Source organism: Rhinolophus sinicus, chromosome 11, assembly GCF_057876585.1.
Source record: "Rhinolophus sinicus isolate RSI-liver-muscle chromosome 11, RSI-T2T, whole genome shotgun sequence".
Taxonomy (NCBI): domain Eukaryota; kingdom Metazoa; phylum Chordata; class Mammalia; order Chiroptera; family Rhinolophidae; genus Rhinolophus; species Rhinolophus sinicus.
In genome coordinates this window covers 17999455-18020076 of record NC_142511.1, presented here as the reverse complement: position 1 = coordinate 18020076, position 20622 = coordinate 17999455, and the positions used below count along the sequence as shown (strand labels likewise).

Below are 20622 nucleotides of genomic sequence, written 5' to 3'. Positions count from 1 at the left end.
CCCTCTGCCTAACATATACCAAAATTCCAGACTTCCAGAAGACAGACAGGTGGTCAGCATAAGCCACAACTGTTTGCAGACAGTTAAGGCACAGTGAGCCACCCTAATCCTTAGGGGAAGCTGCCCCAAACCACCTTCCCAGACATCAGCCAGGGCCCTGCCTCAGTCCTGCTCTGTGAGCTCTTCTCTGCACAGCTTCCCTGCATAACCCCACCTGTCAGAGCCTAACTGGTGATGCCGTGGAGAAAATCGCCCCAGACAAGGAGCCAGAAGACCTAGGCTCCAGCTCTACATGGCCACTTACTGCTAGGTGATACTTTGAACCCCTCAAACTCCATTTTCCTCCCTCCTGTGGAAAAGGGGAATTGTAATTCTTGTGTGTGGACCTCAAAGGTGACCGCGAGCACCGAGCACGAATGAGATGACGTAGTGTGTCATTCCACCCACCTCTCTGGGCTGAGCCCCACTGAGTCTAAGGCAGTGAGTGAGTGAGCAGCACGGGGCCTGCAGAGGGTGGTCGATATAGTGGCTTGGATGGGAGACAAGCCTGAGAGTGAAGCCTTAGCCAGCATTTACCAGCTTCGTTACCACGAACACAAGACGCAATTCCCCTGAGCATCCAGATTCAATCTGTAAAACGTGAACACAAATAATAAAACTGGTATCCGTACCGCCCTGGGTTGCTGTGTCGAATAAGTAGAACAACCCACGCAAACCTCCTCACCACAGCCTCCAGCCCATTGCAGGCACCCACGGTGACAGCTACTATTTTACTCAAATATTTGAGTGCTTGCTCTGTGCCAGCACCTTGAAAAAGACAAACACAGTCCCAGCTCTGTCTTCTGCTTGCTGGTACAGATTAATATTGAACAGATAATTATACAAAAATGAATTTTAATCATGATAAGGGCTATGAAAGAGAAGTACAGGGTGACAGAAGAACATGTAAAGAGAAAGAAGCACCTAAGCTGGCTGAGAAGGCATGCGAAGGCTTAGCTGAATATGTAATACTTTAGCTGGGCTTGGATGAGTTTAGCTCCGTGAGAAGTGGGGAGAGGAAATTTCCAGCAGGGATCACAGCATGAGCAAAGGGAGACCAGCCTTAGGGTAAGGGAAGGTTCTGCACTCATAGGAGGAAAGGCGAAAAGACCAGAGACGCTGGGGGATAAAGGATGGAGCTCACAGATGACCCTGGAGACGTGGGCAGGTGAGAGACTTGGAACCGGAAGGGTAATGGGAGGCTGTGAAAAGATTGTGTGAGTGACAGCAGCTCGGCATTCTCAAAAGCTCAATCTGGTTGCTGTGTGGAGAATGCTTTGGAGGAGCAAGTGGGCTGGTGGACCAGTTACTGGAGAGGGGGTGGGGAGAATCCATTCTAGGCAGGGAGACCCGTTACACACGAGAAGGCTGCTGCTATGGACAGGGTGGTGGCTTGAATCTGGGGTGGGTGGTGGGGGGTGGGGAAGTAGGTGGGATGTGTCTATGAGGTACATTCAGGGGGCCTCAGTGACCAATTGGATGTGGGGGAGGATAGAGGAGGCATCACCAGAAATGAGGCCAGTTGTCTGGTGCCAACAGCAAGATTAGCAGTGGGTCTTCACCAAGAGGGAGCTGTGGAGAGAGGACAGATCGGTTCTGTTACGGATGTGTGGGCTTTGCAGTGCCTGTGAGACAGTCAGAAGGAGACACCAGGTAGGCAGTAGCACATGTGGATCTAGACGCAGAGGAGAGAGACCAGTGGGAGCTGTTAGCTTGTGCACGCTGTTTGGTGCCTGGACAGTGTGGTGTCAGGGAAGCTAGAGGGAAACAGTACTTCAAAGTGTTGTTTTCTGGGAAGGAGGGCAGTCAACAATGTCTGATGCTGTAGAGGGGCCAGGAAGATGAAGACTAAAAATTGACCATTGGCGTTAGTGACCCAGGAGCCACTGAGATCCGTTTGGGTGGCGTGGTGGGTGTAAGCCAGGCCGGAGGGGGCCGAGGATTGGATTGAAGAGAGGCCAGTGGAGACAGTGTGTGAGGGTGAGGGTAGGTCAAGAAGTTTGGCTGTGGGAGGGAGGAAAGCTCGCATTTTGGGGAAATATGAGAGTGAGAATTTTTGTGTTGCTTTCATCTTAGGAGAGACTTGTGATTGTTTCAGCGCTGGTGGAAGGAGTCAGCCAAAAGGGAGAGCTCGGTGGTGAAGCCGGTGGGATGGGTGATAACCGACATCAAGGACCCCTAAGGAGGCTGGAGTCCAGGAGAGGTGGAGTCTGGCCTAATTCAGAGATCACCTCTGCCATGGCCCTGAGAGGTGAACTGGGGCGTCCCCCGCGGGAGACACGCAGGCATGGTGGCAGGAAGTGGAGGTGTTCTGGTGTGAAGACTTCTGTTTTTTCTCTGTGCAGTAGGAAGTGTGCCGCTAGGATGGGGGGGGGGGGGGGAGTGGTCATGGTTTGTGAAGAAGAGAAAGGTTTAAAATAGATATTGAAAACAACAGCATGAGCTGAAAGGGAAAACCTGGCCCTGCTCTCTCTTATCTGTTCCTATGATCAAGTCTGCAGAAAGGAACCCCGGCAAATATGATTTGAGGTCTCTAGCACCTAGTGGGGCACCTAGGTGAGGGCCCCATACTTGCTTATTGAATTGAGTTGTTGGCCTGCCTTTCTTTAAAAATCTTTCTCAGCATTTTCCCCTCCTTCCCAGGTGGCTGGCTCTGGACTGCGGCCCCCTGACCTGAGGCTAGTTCACAGGAGGTGGGAGCATTGCTCAAGCCCCATTCTTCCAGCCCCAGAGGGCTGAACCCTCCCCCTCCTGCCACTGACTACTCCCCGCCCCTGTAGTCAACCATCATTGCCAGCTTTGCCCTTTCTCGCTGTAAGTGGGAGAATTGCAGGACTTTTCAAACAGTTAAGATGACAAGACTTAGGCACTGGGAAGCATGCTCAGTGAGAGACAGGCCGTCCTGCTTTCTGCAGAACACCATCAGGCAGCCGTTCCGTCTTTCCGTAAGTACTTACTGAGCGCCTCTCATGGGCACTGTTCTCAGTGTTGGTACCTCAGTAAACAAAAGAAACATCCCTGCCCCCATGAAGCTTGTACTCGGGCAGTAAAGAAGGAAACACAGAAGATGCTAGATGGTAATAAGTGCTTTGGAGGAAAGTGCTGCAGGCGATGGGGCTGCCGGGCTGCTGCGTTTCCATGGGGGCCAGCGAAGGCCTCACGTGTGTGGTGACATTTGAGGAGATACCTGAAATGAGGGAACAAGCCATTGAGGTGGCAGGGAGAAGAACGTTCCTGGCAGGAGACAGCAAGCAGAAGAAGCCAAGAAAAAGTGTGGCTGGTGTGGCTGGAGCCTGTGAACAGGGTGAAGTGCTGGGAAACAAGAACACAGAGGCCAGAGGCCAGATGACATGGGGCTCTCTGGACGCTGACTTTATCCTGAGTGAGACGGGGCCATTGGAGTCGAGGAGTGACATATCTGACTTCTGTGTTTAAAAGGCTGCTGCGTTGTGACTAGACTGGAAGGGGCAGAGGCAGAGGTGAGAAACGAGCTCGGAGACTAATGTTGTAGTTGGTGGGGAGATGACGGCGCTTTCACGCGGGTGGCAATGCTGCAGGTGGTGAGCAGCCGTTAGACAAGCCTGGAGCGAGAGCCACCGGAATGCGCTGTTGTGCCACAGACAGTAAGCCAAGGAGAACCCAGAGTTTTGGGTCCATGTAACAGGGTGCTTGGTGGCACCATTTTACTGAGAGGGAGAGCAGGTTGGGCGGGGTTGGATGTGTTACCTTGAGGTGCCTAGTAAACAAATATGGCCGTCGGAATGACTAGGTCAGGGTTGACGTCCCAATCACAGATAGAAATCGGGATATTGCTAGCCTTAGGTGGCATTGAAGGTGGGAGCTGAGATTAGCTCACCAGGAAAATGAGTGTAGATACGAGAGACCAGCCGGCTCTCTGAGAGATGGGGAAAGAAGGAGTGGCCAGTGAGGAGGACAAAGTGACCCAGAAGCTGGTCTGGCTTGGTGCTTCTTGCACAGTAACCGGCTACAGAATCTAGCCTGGGAACTTGTTAAAAAGCAGATTTCTAGCTGTTACTGAGAGATCCTGATTCTGACAGATATTGATTAGGATAGATTAAGCTAGTGTAACAAATATGCCCCCAAACAGAGGTGCGTCTCTCTGGGTAAGGTGTCCAAATCATCCTTTTCACGCTTTAGAACACATTCTTAGGACCCAACCACGCTGGAAACCATTCCTGGACTTTGTGCAGAGGTGTGATTTCCACCCAGACTGGAAACCCCTTGGGAATGGGAACTGTCTGGTAACTTGGGGTCCTGTACCACTCCCCCCACCGCCCACAATAGAATGAGATGTAGGCCTCTGTGTGCGGCAGGCACTGAATAAATGCTAGGCGTGAAGGATGTTAAATGCTTATTTATGTGACATGTACTGTCATTTATATGGGCTAACACATTTAATTGTAACTCCAAGCCTTAGAGGCAGGTACTATTATTGTCCCATTTTATAGCTGAGGAGATGACACAGGTAAGTGAATGACAGAAGGGACTGACCCTCAGTGGCCTGGTTCCAGAGCTGGTCTCTAGGCTGTACTGCTTTTCATCACGAACCCTCTTTTGGTGCCGGTTGGGATGTGGGACATTTTCCTCTAGCCATGACACAGACCAAAGAGCACTGGACTTGGGGTCAGAAAGGCCAGATTCAAGTTCCTGCCTTGCCATTGCTAGCTGTGTGATTTGGGGCAAGTTGCTTGACAACTCAGGGCCTCAGTTTCCTCATCAGGAATAGGATGATGGTAATATTGCTGCAGAGTTAGTGTGAGAACTAGGTGTGATGTTGTATGTAAAAATGCAAACTGCCAAGTACTAGTAAGCAGTAAGCGTAAGGTCGTATTATATTATTATTGTGTTTGAAAATTAAACCGGAACTCCTAAGATTAGCCAAAAGAGCTGCCTGAGGGGTGTCGATCGTCAGAGACCCCACAGGCCTTGCTTTAACCACAAAGGTTCCTCTATATACTCTTTTATTTGCTGATGTTTCTGCATGAGATTTAGTTTGAGGAGTTTTAGCTTTTAGAAAAACTGTGGCACTCCTCTTTTCTACTCTTCCTGCTTCTCTTGGGTCCCCTTTGTAGGCTCTCCCCCTGCTTTCCCTCTTCTCTTGTCCTAATCAAGCCCGTCAGCCCCAAGAGCCTGACGTCCAGTGTTGCACTGAGGTGCTACAATGTTCTGTGAGCTGCACTGTCGGATGGCCGCCCCCGTGTGAGCTGAGCGTCTGGGGTGTGCCTGGCGTGGTGGACTTCTGGAGGCTTCTCCCCTCCGGGCTGGGGTGAGAGGGCCGCCCCTGGTGCCGTCAGCTTCCTCCCTGGGCCTGGGCCAAAGCTGGCCTCGCTGCTGGCCAGGAGGGGATTGCCCTCCACAGACTCTCCCAGCTCTAGGGCAGTTGGCAGAGGACAGTATGTCACATGTCTGTGGTGAGTTTTGGAGGCACAAACTTAACGCAAAGGTAGCCGCACCAGCATTTGTGGGAAGATGAGGCACAGCTAGAATGATGTTGGCCTTTGGTAGCTAAAAGTCACCAAAAGGTCAAGCCAGGGTTTCTGAATCCTCCTTGGCATGTCAGTTCTGCAGCTTATGGAGGGTAGTCTCAGGGCTCTTCCCTTTCCTAAGAGTACCCTGAGGCCATGGAGGGTGGGGCCCAGCAAAGGTCCAGCCCAGTCCTTAAAAATGCTTCAGAATTCCAGGCTAAATCCAAACTAGGGTCTGTTGGCTGTGTGAATCCCAGCTCCCAAGATGCTTTGGTTGTGGAGCCACTGGGTTCTCCATCACTTTCCGGGTGCGTGTACTCTTGCCTACCAGTCCGTGTGAGAACATAGCGTGGTTAGGAATGGAGAACGGGGAGGGCACCGTGAGTCTGAGGACATGGGGTTGCTACCCACATTCAGTAACACAGCCTGGCTGGGGATGAGGGAACCTTTCAGACGAGGAGATGTGAGAGTTGTGGCGAGAACTAAAGGAAGAGGGCTGACCCAGCCTCAGGGGAACCCCTCAGAGAGCCTCCTCGAGGTGTGGTCAGGGGTGTGGGGAGAGTAAAAAAGTACAGACTCCCCAGCGCCAAAGGATCAGGGAGTTTCAAGAAGGAAGTACCAAATGCCACATAAAGGCCGGGGGGCAACGATTTAGGAGAGAGTCATGGGCGAGTCTGATTACATGACTACAGTTTAGATCTTCAAACTAATACAAAATGCTTTTCCAAACTATGCAGAGCCTCACACACACACACACACACACACCCCAACACACAGATGACTCGGGCCCCCTGCCCCCAGGTTGTTCAAAGGCAGAATACAGGTGAACTTGGGAGAGCAGGGAAGGCTGCAGGCAGCTGCCAGTGGGTCTGCAAGCACTGCTCTGGGGCCAGGAGTGGGAGGGGAGGGGATTGGAGAAAGTGGCCGGTGGACATGTTGCTGGGTCAGGATGGTGAGGAATCGGCCACTGTGCTGGATTTGTGTTTCCCCATCCATGTGTGCATGTGGTAGGTTCTCAGCAAAGGAATTAGTGAGTGAATGCATGTTTAGTGGGAGATAGTCCAGTATAACCATGAATTCAAAATAATGCATTGGGTGAACTGAGGAAGAAAATGGGTTTGCAGGATGAAGTAGAGAAATGAGGAAAAGAGCAACAGAAACGCAGCTCTGGGTAGAGGAAGAGCAGTTAGGGGTTAAGGGTCCCAGGTGAGGGCCATAGGCCTGTGTTGCGGGGGAGGGGTTGGTATCTGGAAAAGCCATGGAGAGATGTCTAGCTTGTGCACGCAAGTGAAGATAAGTCAGTAATGCTCTGTGCCCACCCACAAGGTTACAGCTCTGACCTGAGCCTTAACAAGAGTACTGCCTGTGGGGGAGGGAGGAATGGGGGGATGGGAGGTGAGGGGGTGGGGGACCCAGCTCTGTGATCAGGCCTCATCCAGTCATCACGGTCACTTCTGGGCCCGGACAAGGGGTTGAGGGCAGGAATATGGGGATACAGAAGAAGCAGAGTCTATTTATAGCAAACAGGTGAGTGAGAAAACACGTGGCAGCATGAAAACAACATATTTTACCTTGCTCTTGAGGGGGCCGAGGGAGTTGTCTTTCCCTTGACCTTGTCTTCAGGAAAAGGGATTAGGCTTTCTCCCTGCGGTCCCCGACGACTCCTGCCACCTCTGCCTTTGCCCTCACTTTCCATTTCTCCGTGAACAGCACCACCTGTGCCTCGGAGTCCAGGCCCAAATCCCAGAGCCAGCCTGGGTTCCTCCCTGCCCTCGGGCGTCAGAGCCAATCACCGAGTCCTGATTCTACCATGAAACCCCCGGGTTGCTCCGTGTCCCCGTCCCCACCATAGTCCAGGCCTGTGCCATCTCTCCCCATCTACTGTAACATCTCCACCAGGATGGACATCAGCCTTCTCACGATTCTGCCCGCTGCGCCCACGGTCCCTTCTCATTTAGCGTCTGGACTGGCCTTTTTAGATTCCAAAGCAGACAGTGTCACTGGCTCCTTACAACACTTGTGCTGCTTCCCATTGCTCTGCTCTTAGAATAAACCCAACTCCTTTTCCTTCCCGGCCCCTGTGGTCTGGCTCCTGCCCTGTCTCTTACTGCCCTGCCACTTGTCCCTGACACCTGGGCAACACTGGCCTCCTTTCTGTTTCTCAAACACGGCAAGCCCTTTCCTAAAACTGATTGTTAAACTTGCTGCTGTCCCGTCTGCCCGGAATGTCCTTCCTGCCAACCCTCAAACTTGCTCCTTCTCATCTTCCAGTAGCTGCTCAAATGTCACCTCCTCCAGGAGGCCTTCCAGTCCTCAGTCGCTGCCCCTTTTTCTCTATCTCAACATCCTGTTTATTTTCTTCAAAGAACTCATCACAGTCTATGATTACCTCTTTTATTTGTTACTCCCTTGTCTTCTCCATTAGGTTGTGAGCCCCACAGGAGGAGGCTTGGACCATCTCTGTCTTGTTCCTCACAGGCCCCTGGAGCCTGATACAGTGCCTGGCCTGTCAGGCAGTCAGATTATGCTCAGTGGGTGATGCTGACGGAGCGGCTCTGGGCAAATGCTTAATAATAACCATGTGCCCTCACAGCAGTTACTGCGCGTCACCATTATAAGCTCGTCATGCAGGGCGGTGGAGGAGCAATCTTTTCCTATAGAGAACTAGATAATAACTAGTTTAGGCTTTATGGACCATATGGTCTGTGGTGAAACTGCTGAACTCGACCACAGTAGCACAAAAACAACCATAGACGATTTGTAAACAAATGAGCATGAGTGTGTTCTAATAAAACTTTATTTACAAAAACAAGTGGTGGGCCCGCCAACCCTTGATGTATATTAACTAATCTTCAAAAATTCTACTATTATCATTGTCACCATTTTACAGATGAACAAACTAGAAAATGGTGACAATGATGGAGAGACTAAGTAAGTTGCTGAGGTCACATGGCTATTCAGCAGTGGAACCGGGATTTGAGCCCAGGCAGGTCCACTCCAGAGTCCATGGTGGTAACCATCATACCACACAGCTCTTGGCAGACCTTGGAAAGGCCGGGAGGAACCCCAGGCCCTCCTTACTCCTTGACAGCCTCCACTGCTTCCTAGCCATAGGACCTCCCCAAGTCTTCTTTAAAAAATGGGGATGATAATAATAATAATATACACATCATATGGTTGCTGTCAGGATGAAAGCGAGACAATGCATGTAAATTAGTTGGCTCTGAGCCTGGACACAGCCTCCGTAACTGTAATCCTGACTCATAGCCAATTCCAGTCCTTAACTTCCATTCACATCTTTTCATATCGTCCCCTTGTCCTCTGTCTGCCTCATTCACATTTGTCCTAGGTGCCTTTCATGGCCCTGCTCCCAACAGCGCTTTTCCACTGCGGCCTCATTTCAATCCTCAATTTCCCTTGTTATTTACCAAACATTGACTGAGTACTCTGTGCCAGGCAGAGGGCTGGCTGCGAGGATCTGGGGACAAATGAGGATAGCCCCTCCGTTGAGGAGCTTTTTGCGCCGACCCTAGATGGCAGTGGGGACTGTAACAGAGTTGGAACTGAGGCGGGGGCGGGGGGGGGGGGGGGGGGCCGGGGGGGGGGCCGGGGGGGGGCGGCTGAGAGTCCTGGAGTCAGAGCTCCCTAAAGAGGAAGAAACTCTCGTGTGGAAAGATCAGTAGTGTTTTGTTGGTGGTGGTTTTTTCCCCCTCTTGGTCGAAGTTCTGAGAGCAAATCTAAAAAGTCTCCTGTAGCCTCAGAGCCAGGTGGACTCTGGATGGTTCTGAGCATGAGAGAGAGTTCCATTCGAGGCTTCCCTATGAGTGACACTGACATTTAAGACGGCAGCAGCAGGACGCAGGAGAGGGGGTGGGGGGTGGGGGGGCCCTTTAGCCCTGGAACCGCCTTCTCTTCACCAGCAGTGTTTGGGTGCATCCCCAGGCAAATGAGGAACCAGAGGTTCCCTGATGACTTGGAGAGAAGTCACAGTTGTCTTCAAAGGAATGGGAATCGTGACCACATCATTCTCTGTCCTGTGCCGTGGTGGTTGTGTTGAGCTGTGGGAGCAGCGGCGAGGAAGACGTCAAGGGCTGGAGCAGAGGCCTCGCTGCTGTCTTGAGGGCTTTCTTCTTCAGAGGAAAGATCTTTCTGGGCTTTGCAGACAGAGGCTTTGGTAAAACCTTTGAGCCCCTCAGTTCTCCCTTGTGGCGTGGAGACAGCACACTAAAGTGGTTTTCTTCTTTTTCTTCTGCCGCCTCCGTCTGCTCCTCCTCTTTTTCGTCTTTTAAATTTTCCTGGTAGTAACTATTCTTCCTAGAAGAGCAGAATCTCAGAATTCAGGGGCCAGAAGCAACCCTGAGTGAGCAGCTGGCACCCTAGCAGAGCTATTCCCTTGAGTAATGCCCAGGGCAGAGCCTCCTTGGGTCACTGCATCTTGGGATTTGACATTTTTACTTTTCCTCATTGCGACCTACAATCTCTCCTCCTTTAATTTAACCCCAGGATCCTTCATTGGGTCTTGGGTGGGTTTGGGGAGTAACGTATTTGCACCCGGCCTCTGTATCAGATGTGAGCAGTAGAGTTGGCTCCTTACGTTCCTGGCAGGGCCTGAGCAGAGCTGGGAAAGAGCAATTGGCCTCTAGCAGCCCGTCCTCTGACTGGCAGCTTCATTGGCCAGTGTGGTGTTGCCCCTCGCTTGCCCATGGCTCAAGGCCCATCCTGGGGCGCCAGGCCTGTAAGTTTCACCTCCCAGAGCAAGCCATCTCTCCTGACTCCACAGCCCTCAGTCCCGTCCCTTACAGGGGCAGTGGGGGGAGGCTGGAGGCCTCTCCATAGTCCTCAGATTCCTCCCTGGCACTGCCGTGCATGTCACCACATCTCCTGGACCCTAAGAGTTTTTGTCGAATCCAGTCACTTCAGTGGGGATCTCAGGCCTAGTTGAGGGGGAGGGTCCCACCAGGCTGCATGAGGGTTACTCTGGGGAAGCAGCACTGATTAAATCCCAAACAGGGAGTCCCACAGGGCTGTGCTGCAGCAATGGGTGTGGGTGGAAGGACCAGGCGACAGGCTTCAGGACTGGCTTCGAGTTTTCCCATTGCTGTCTCCCTAGGATGTCGTCTGTCTTCAGATCTTATTTTCCTGACGTAGATCTAAACCTATTACGTCAAATGCAATCACAAAAACGACCCCAGAATTATTTGTAAAGTGAAAAATATTTTAATGCTCTGGGCAGTAGTAAAATAATCATTGATAGATACCACAAAGGAAATGTGGCCGTTGCTAGGAATCGTACAATTTATTTTGGGAGAAATGTTAGATGTCAGCTGGTCTGACTCACCCTCGTTCAAGGCCGTTCTTAAGACACCCCGCCTGGATATGCCTCCTCCTAGCATCCTTTGTGTCCTCTGCTTCTCTCCCGCGTCCCATTGGTGCCATCACTTATCCAGGCTTCCAAACCGCAACCTGGGCGTCATCCTCCACTGTCCTCTCCCTCTGCCTTTCCATCGAAGCCGTTTCTAAATCTATGTGTTTTCCCTTAGGAATGCCTCACAAACATGGCTTCTCCTGACCACTGCCTTAGATCAGCTCTTCGTCCTCCTTTGGTCTGTGTGGTAGCCTCTTCCACTAAATTCCCTGCATAGGCCTGTCCTCTGTGGTTATCATCCCTAAAAAGGTCAACACCATGGGGTAGAAGTTGGAATTCCCGACGGTGGCATGCATTCAGGACTCTCCACAATGTGCTCCCCCCCTCTCTACACTTACAGCTCAGAGACCTTTCAGGTGTTTCAGACAGGGTGTTTACTTCTACAGGAAATAGCGACACAGGTGATGGCAAAGCTGGGAAGCCAACAGTGAGGCAACTCCAAGATGAGTCATAACAGGAAGCTGCCCACCATTTCTAGAATTGAGAGGACAAAGGGAAGAGATGGTGTTTCCAGAGCTTAAGAGCTGGCGACCACAGAGGGCTGCCTGGTGGACACTAGTCCACAGAGCAGGCATTATCTAGTGGTGATTCTAGCCATGGAGGAGACCCAGTCAATGTTGAGATTATGCCCAACACCCCCCGACAAGGGAGAAATACTCTGGCTTCTCCCTCCCTCCCACCCTTTAGTCTCCTACAGTGCCTCTCATTGGCTGAACCCAACCAGAATCGAGGGAGCCTGGGAAACAGTTTGTGGGAGTCAACCCTCACCCCACCTTATGATGCAGACCAGGGCAGAAGAAGAGCAGAGAGTGGCTCTGAGAGCAGACAGGCAAATGACTGGCATGTGCCCTTAATTCCACTTCAGCTACAGTTAATTACTAAACATTCCAGAATTTTTATGATACCTTCTGGGAAACTCTTTTATCGCCTTCATCTAGAAAGTGCCTCTTCCTTCTGCAAGACCACCTGAGATGTTTTCTCCTCTGTGAAATTAGCAGACACCTCAGAAAGTGTTAGCTACACCTCACCTGGGCTCCAACAGTTCTTTGTTAAATCTCTCTGTCACCAGGGTATTGTAATGTATTGTCCCATGTCTGATTTCCTCTGCTCAACTTGGAGACCCTCAAGGGCAGATAGGCTATCACGGGTCTCTGCCTTCTCAGCACTCAGTCCAGAACATGTACATACTGAATCTGTGCAGGGATGTACAAATGAAGAGATTGTGGGGCTGCCTGCCCAACGTTTCACAGCTGGTGAGAGACAGAGCAGGAACAAAGCCAGTTCTCTGGCCCTGTGCCCTTTCTACTCTGGGATTTGATCCGTAGTCACCAGAACTCCCAAGAATTAGAAGTTGAAAACCCTGGAGACCTAGTTCCTGGGCTTATGTCTTATAAAGTACAATGTAATATGTAAAAATATTCCCAACTTTTCCAGACCTTCATTAATCTAAACAAGATGCTGGGGGACTGTGGCCAGACCGACAAGGACGCACCTTCTGTGTGAAACCTGAGACTGAATTCTGCTAGATATGTGTCCTTTGTATTGTAACCAAAAGCCCAACTCATGCTGCTTCAGAATGTTAGACTATTTATTATGCGTTCCCCAAAAATGAATCAGAAGGAACATGTAAATAAAGAGTATCAGTCATGACATCTACAGTTTTCCTTCAGCGTTCTAGAAAATTCTCACGAGAAAGATGCATCAGTTTATGAAGCTGAAACATGGTGTGTAAAAGAAACTCAAGGAGAGTTCTCCTGGAGCAGATGAGATGTGGTTTTCTTTTGTCTGTTTTGGTTTGAGTTACTAACTCCTCAACAGGAGGACGACGTTCTACTTTCCTTCGATGGCAGGAATAGGTATTCTGAACTGCGGTAAGGAGATACGCAAGGTCTACTAGTACTTATGATGGCTTTATTTTCTTATTTGTAAGAACTGACTCTTTTGCTGTTCCTGTTACCTAAGCTATTATACCCAAAGGGGAAAGATTTTAATCAAATGGAACTCTTATTCATTTCCACTAAATAACTGCCAGGGAATGACAGTGTACCCGCTGCAAATGTTGAATTAATTAGAGAAATGTATTTGTTAGAAATGTCAGCCTTTGCAGTTCTATTATTGGGGCTCTCATGTCAGAGAGCACAGTGAATTGATTGCATTTGTGGAGCTGGGTCGCAGGCCTGAAGAACTTCAGAGGAAGGACACAGACTCCATACAGCTCGGTTTATATACAAGAACATGGCCTTGTATACATCTAAAGTCCATACTGTACAGCAGAACAAAAGTGCTTATTTCTAAAAGGTCTGAGATAAAAACTCCATTTCGTGCAAATAAACACTGGACAAGACGACACATTAGAGTGTGAACAAGGTCAGCAGATGGCTTGGGCTTGCTGACTAGGGCCAGGCAAGACACACAGTAGAAAGAAAAGGTAGGATGGGACATCCGGTCCTTAGGCCTCTGCTGGCAGTTCCCCCGGGCCAGGAGGCTGTCTGTTGTCTGTGAGGGTCCGCACGTCCTGGGTCCTGCCAGTACAAATACTGACAAAACCCAGGCCTGCCAGCAGCTTGATAGAGCAGTGGCTCCCCAAGTGTGCTTCTGATGCCCCGGGGGTGCCTGAGCAGCTCTGACGAAGAAGGCAGCTAGTGGGCTCTTATTTAATTCAAGTATGTTCAGGCACAGAAATTGGCAGATTTTACAAACTGGAGTTTTTCCCCTAGAAGAGCAGGTTGTTAAACATTTGCCATCGCAGCACTGCCTGGGACTCCTTGAGACCCTTTCAGGGGATCTGCATAGGCAAACTATCTTCATAATAATACTAAGACATCATTTGCCATTTTTACTCTCCTTCTTTCATGAGCATACAGTGGTGTTTTTCAGAAGCTACATGACGATGATATTGCCGCAGATTGAGTGCGGGAATAGATAGGAAAATCCAGCTATCTTCTACTAAGCCCAGAGATGTGCAAAAATATAAGACAGTGCCACTCTTCTCATTTTCTTTGTTTTGGAAAATGGTTATTTTTCACAAAAATATTGTTTATGTTAACATATAACTGGCTCATGATTATCTTAAAGTAAATTAATGAAATATTTTTTTTTATTTTCTCAACTTTAATCTCAAATATGATAAATATTGATAGATATAACCCAGATAAAAACTCTTTGGGGTCCTCAGTAACTTTTTAAGAGGATTTTTTTTTTTTTAGAGCAGTTTTATGTTCCCAGCAAAATTGAATGGAAGGTACAGAGATTTCCCATAGGCCCCTGCCCCCACACTTGCACAGCCTCCCCTATTATCGCCACCCCCCATCAGAGGGGCACATTTCTTATAGTTGATGAACCTACATTGTGTAGGGGAGGAAAACAATTTTCCCTCTACCCTTCTGAGTTCTTAGCCAAGACAGATTAATAAGAGAAAAAGAAACAAGCTTATACATACTGGGGGTGCCAAAAAAAGGATACACATGTCTTGTGGTCATCTTTTGTTATCAGTATATATTGAGTATTACAATTTTAATAGTTTTTTCCTTTCTTACAATGTGTATACATTTTTTTAGCACCCTCTGTGTATATCATGTATACAGAGGGATAACCTGGGAAAAATGAGTAACTCTCCAAAGTGGCTTAGAATTCAGATTTGAACACCATTTTAAGAGGGGAAGGGGAGGAGGGATGTAGGCTTCTTAGGGAGAGTAAATGGTTTTTAGGAAACATGAATGGGCTCTTAGGAGAAAAGGTGGACGACATGAAAGTTCATGACAAAGTTTGTCTGGATATTTCTGGTATTAACTTCTAGTTTCTTCTCCTGTGATGAGTCAATCCTCCCTGGTTGATGAAACTCCCAGAAACGAGATTTGTGATCACTGAGTTCCTTTTGAAGGATCTGTCTTTAGGCAGATAAAGTGTTCCAAGTGTGCCTCCATTTGCTGTTCGTCAAGTGTCTACAGTTCAAAATAATCAACATACCAATGCAGCATATTTTGGGGTGGCAGGTCCGGAATTCCTACAGTTATATTTTGGGGTGGCAGGTCCTGAATTCCTACAGTTACATTTTGGGGTGGCATATTCTGCTACCCCAATTCCATAGTTTACATTAGGGTTTACTCTTTACATTCTATGGGTTTGGACAAATAACCTGTATCCATCACTGTTGTATCATACAGAATAGTTTCACTACCCTAAAAATCCTCCATGACCCACTCTTCCTCCATCCTAATCCCTGGCAACACTGATCTTTTTACGGCCTCCATATTGTTGCCTTTTCCAGAACACCATATAGTTGGAATCATACAGTATGTAGCCGTTTCAGATGGGCTTCTTTCTCTTAGTCATATGCATTTAATGTTCCTTCATGCCTTTTCATGGCTTGATAACTCATTTCTTTTTAGTACTGAATAATGTGCCATTGTCTGGATATACTGTAGTTTATCCATTCACCTACTGGAGGACATCTTACGTGGCTTCTAAGTTTTGGCAGTTATGAACAAAGCTCCAATAAATATCCACGTGCAGGGTTTTATGTGGACATAAGTTTCCAGCTGTTCTGGTAAATGCCAAGGAGTGCGATTGCTGGATCAGATGGTAAGAGCGTGTTTCATTTGTAAGAGATGGCCAAACTGTCTTCCGAAGTTACATTCCTATCAGCAATGTATATAAGAGAACCTGTCGCTCCACGTCTTCGCCAGCGTTTGGTGTTGTCCGTGTTCGGATTTTGGCCATTCTCATAGGTGTGCTGTGGTAGCTCACTGTTGTTTTAATTTGCATTTCCCTGATGACATATGATGTGGAGCATCTTTTCACATGCTTGTTTGCCATCTGTGTATCTTCTTTGGTGAGGTACATTTTGGATAACAGTCCTTTATCACATGTTCTCCCAGTCTGTGGCATGTCTTCTCATTCTCTGAACAGTATTTTTCACAGAGCAGAAGTTATTAATTTTATTGAAGTCCAGCTTATCAATTTTTTCTTTCCATGGATTGTGCCTTTGGTGTTATATCTAAAAAGCCATTGCCAAACTCAAGGTAATCTAGATTTTCCTTCTGTGTTATTTTTTTAGGAGTTTAGTAGTTTTGCATTTTACATTTAGGTCTATGATTCATTCTGAGTTCATCTTTGTGAAGGGTGTAAAGTCTGTGTCTAGATTCTTTTTTTTTTTTTTTTTTGGCATGTGGATTCACAGTTGTTCCAGCACCATTTGTGAAAACACAATAGAATTGTATTGCCTTTGCTCCTTTGTCAAAGATCCTTTATGTGGGCCTATTTCTGGTCTCTCTATCCTGTTCCATTAATCTACTTGTCTGTTCTTTCACCAATACCACATGTAATGCCTTGATTATTATAGCTGTATAGTAGCTCTCAAAGTCGGGTAGAATCAATCTTCCAATTTTGTTCTACTCCTTCAATAGTGTGTTGGCTATTCTGGGTCTTTGGATCCTCAATTTTTAAGAGTCTAAAGGTGGGGCCCTGAGACCAAAAAGTTTGAGAACTGGTATTGAAGGGAAAGATGGACAGCCACACAGATGAGTGCATTAAATGTCTTGTGCTAGGAAAGAGGATAGCATGTGAGTGGAGGGGAATCTGAACTAAGTTTTGTACGTCCTACTGTTCTGGGGGCTCAACCAGCCTGTTGCTTTAGGGTACATCCCTGAGTCCAAATTCAGATGCCATATGACGCAGACATGAGCCTGGTCTCAGGAGAGAATCCTAGAGAGGCATAGGACATGAATTGTCAGCCTCCCTGGGACTGGAAAACACAGGACAGAGCAGGGCAGTCTGGAATTGGTCTTCTCTGAGAAAAAGTCTTGCTTATTAGGGTTGTATATGTAACTCAAGTGCCATACCTTTTCATCTTCATAACTAAAGCTCGTTAGCTCTTAAGAGTAAACCATGTTAAAAGGGGAACAATTCACATCTGTACATCTCACCTACCACCCTTGAAGTTCTGCAGGAAACGAATGCAGAGAAGAAAAGGTGGGCCTTTGATCTCAAACCCCAGAACAACAAAAAAAAAAGAATCCCTTGGTCTCTTGGATGCCTCCAGAGAGAAAGATATATTTGCTGAAAGAGGCCATTTCCTTTCTCTGCTCCCTTCACCCAGGCCACCCCACCAAACTCAGACTACTCCCGCAGTGAGAGAGCCTAGCAGCTGACTTGAGGAAAGCTGAGAGTTGAAGGGTCAGGGTGCACAGCTGCTCCCAGGCCCAGTGGACCTCACCAGCTGCAGGAGAATCGTGAGGGAATTCCAAGAGCAAGTCAAAGCACTCAAGCCCCAGGCCAAGCCTTCCTGCTCCCCAGCCATGTGGAAGCACGTCACCCCCAGGGACTGCCCCAGATGGCCTCCCACCCATTAACCATTTGCCAGACATTTCCCCAGGCACCACTTCTGACACTGTGTCAAAAGTAACAGAATTCCTGCTGGGGAGGCAGGGTTGTTGTTAACCTGGGAACCACTGGTGGGTTCAGAGGGTCCTTAAAAGTCCAGACGTGTGTGCTATTTTACAGGGAGAAGGTCTAGAGTTTTCATCAGATTTTCAAAGGCAGGGGGAGGTCCTTGCTCAAAAAAGGTTAAGAATCCCTATGTTAGAAGCCAATACTCCTTACAGCTGCTCTGTTGAGCATTTTTCAAAAAGTGCATTTAGTAACATCAGTTCAACAAATAGCTTAGTGTTCTCCATGCCTGGCTCAGTGCTAAGGACTGGAGATGCAACAATGAGCAAGACCAGATGCAATCTGTGTGTCATTAAGGGACACAGATATAAATCAAATAATCACACAAACACATGTCAAATTTCAAATCAAGTATTGCTCTGAAGGAAAGGAACCTGGTTCTATGATGGATATAACAGTGGGTGTTTAGTTTTTCTTTTTCTGTATTTATTTTTGAATAGGTAATGCATTCATGTTCAAAAATTCAAAAGGATTATACAGTGAAACTCCCTTCCCCCAACCACCCTTATCCCCAGCCACTCCCTGGAGGCTATGCAAATTCTCCAGACTGGTGAGTGGGCCTCCTGCTGTTAGACCAGAGACAGATGAGCAAGCTTACCTGAGGGTTTGAAGCTTGAAATGAAATTTGAAGCATGAACGTCAGTTAACTAAGTGAAGGGAACTGGAAGAGGAGAGGGGAAGCAATCTAGACAGCGGCAACAGCTTATGCAAAGGTCCTGTGGCAGGAGACAGCATGATGTTTTACAAGAACTAAAAGAAAGCCTGCATGGCTGGAATGCAGAAAGCAAGGGGGCGGTGGAGAGGTCCAGGATACCACTGGGTGGAGAGGATGCATGCAGTCTAATAGCCTGCTCAGCAGTATGGATTTTTCCCTACAAGCCCTGGGAAACCACTGAATGAGGAGGGAAGGTAAACGTCAATCATACTTGCGTTTTGAAAATATTACCGTAGCTATTGTGTCGAGAATGGATTGGAGGGGAAAACATTTAATGGTCTCTTATTTAGTTCAGGTAATAAATGATGTGGGTTGTTGGTGGTGCTTTATATACAGCAAGCTCCTCACATAACTTTCCTTCAATGTCATTTTGTTATAATGTTGATGAGCTGCTGTAGGAACTTAGCTCTTGTTTTATCTATCAATCAGCATGTGGTAGAATTGGTTTTGTTATACATCATTTCACCAGAGTTCCAAGAACCTATCAACAATGTTAAGTGAGGAGTTACAATATACTGCAAGAAATGTATTGGTGTGCAAGGTTCTTACTTCTGAAAAATGTTAACAAAACATTTGTTTCAATTCTCTTAACTGAACAGAAGAAAAGACGTAACAAGAGTTTGCCTAGAATGTAGTTAACACCTGGCTATATTTTGTCCAAGCACGTGGCCACACTGACAGGATAATTTAGCATCCTGTGAAAAGGTTGATGGACAAAGGACTGAAGTGTCATGGCATCTTGCTAGACGTCATTTGGTCCAGCCCCACCTGAACACCCCAGACGTCTCCTGCTGCAGGAACCCTCCAGTGGCAGGAGATTGGTCCTGTTGTTATAGGTTCTAACAGAATGACCCCATGGGTGATATCCATTACTTAATACACCCGATCACTGGCTGTCATGGTTTTGGTCTGGGTACTTACTTTTCCTTCTGTTCTCTTAACCCTCCAGAATGGCTTATTCTGAGGAACAAGGAGGCATTCCCTGTGGTTTCATCCGCCAGAATTCCGGCAATTCCATTTCCTTGGACTTTGAGCCCGACACAGAGTACCGGTTTGTGGAGCAATTGGAAGAGCGCTACAGATGTGCCTTCTGTCGTTCAGTGCTTCACAACCCCCACCAGACAGGCTGTGGGCACCGCTTCTGCCATCACTGCATCCTGTCCCTCAGGTGAGTGGGTAGGGCCTGCAGCTCTGGCCACAGCAGACCAGCCAGCACCAGAAGGGGGTGTCCTGAGATCTAAATGTCATTTATGGCCACTCAGCTGTAATCGCGGTTTTGGAATTGTTGTGGTTGGCCACAGAACCACGAATATGAGGAGGGGCTCTCCCGGGCCCTTCTGTGAGAGTTTGTGGAGTAAACTTCATTTTTTGGCTCTCCCTTACTGATGTTCACCTTCTCTTAAAATTCTGACCACACCTGTCTTGCATGTGAGGGCAAACCTAGAAGCATAGGCCGTTTTGGGAAGGACCCATGTCTCCCGAGGGTCTTTGCTGTAGTTGCCCTGACCTGTCTTTGCCTTAAGGCAGAGATGGTGTCGCGTGGAGAAGAGATTTCGCTGCCATGCTTGCTGTGCATTCCCAGGCAGCTATAAAACCTGGGTCATGCTATATGGAGGGAAGAACGCAGGCATTTGGGGCAGTGAGGAAGCTGTACCTTGCCACACTTGGAAAGGGGGTTATTAAGGCACATTCTCCTTCTTGCATGGATTTGTTCATGCAGCACCTGTGTGTTCCAGGCACCTTGCTAAAATAAGCTCTAGTGTCCAGAAGTGAAGAGCTAGAGATTCAGTGTGGAACAGGACCCAGTCTCTGCCTTCTAGAATGTTCCAGTCTTGTGAAGGAGACAGGTTGGGGTACAGTGTGATAAGCAGAAGACTGCCGTGGGAGCACTGGTAGAGGGCATTTAACTCTGTCTGGGGGACCCACTAATTGACTGACTCGCATCCTGGGGGATGAATGGGAGTTTTTCAGGCAGACTGGAGAGGTGCTGAAATTGGGAAGCAGGGGTGGGGCCCTTCTGGGAGGAGGGAACAGCAAGAGCAAAGACAGGCCCGACCTGCTCAGGGGGAACTTCCACGGGTTGAGCATGGCTGGAGTGCTGGGGCTGCTCTTGGAAGAGCTATTGAGGTCAAGTCTTAATTCTGGCTCTATTTTTATTTTTCTCTCCAGAGAATTAAATGCAGTGCCACTCTGTCCTGTAGATAAGGAGATTATCAAATCTCAGGAGGTAAGAAAACCACTGCTTTGGTTTAGCAGCTCTCTAGGTGATAGAGAAGCCAGTGTCCTGATTGGACATTGAGGTTGGAGCAGGAGAGTCGGAGGGGAGCCTTCCTTGGGATCCATATTCCTCTGCTGAGGGGTCAAGTCAGACCCCACTCCTACCACTGTTTGACAGTCTTGTTCTGGTCTTTATTGAATCCCCACCCTGTCCCCAAGTTTCTTCTGATTCTTCCTTACCATCTTATACAGGTTCCAGTTACATTGAGTGCCTTGGAGAAATGAAACATCCT

The 20622-nt window shown here is 48.3% G+C and overlaps 1 protein-coding gene across 4 annotated transcripts in view; it reads left to right on the top strand.

Moving 5' to 3' along the window:
* Positions 1-20622, top strand: part of TRAF5 (TNF receptor associated factor 5) — a 44780-nt gene that overhangs the window by 6715 nt on the left and 17443 nt on the right. For 3 of the 4 annotated variants that reach the window (XM_019738107.3, XM_074322001.2, XM_019738106.3), the window contains 2 exons: positions 19062-19280; positions 20282-20339. In XM_019738107.3, the coding sequence (XP_019593666.3) occupies positions 19063-19280; positions 20282-20339 (276 nt within the window). In that variant the 5' untranslated portion in view covers position 19062. Of the gene's footprint in view, positions 1-2161; positions 2291-19061; positions 19281-20281; positions 20340-20622 lie in introns of those variants that run through there. The other variant, XM_088801654.1, reaches the window with a different exon arrangement.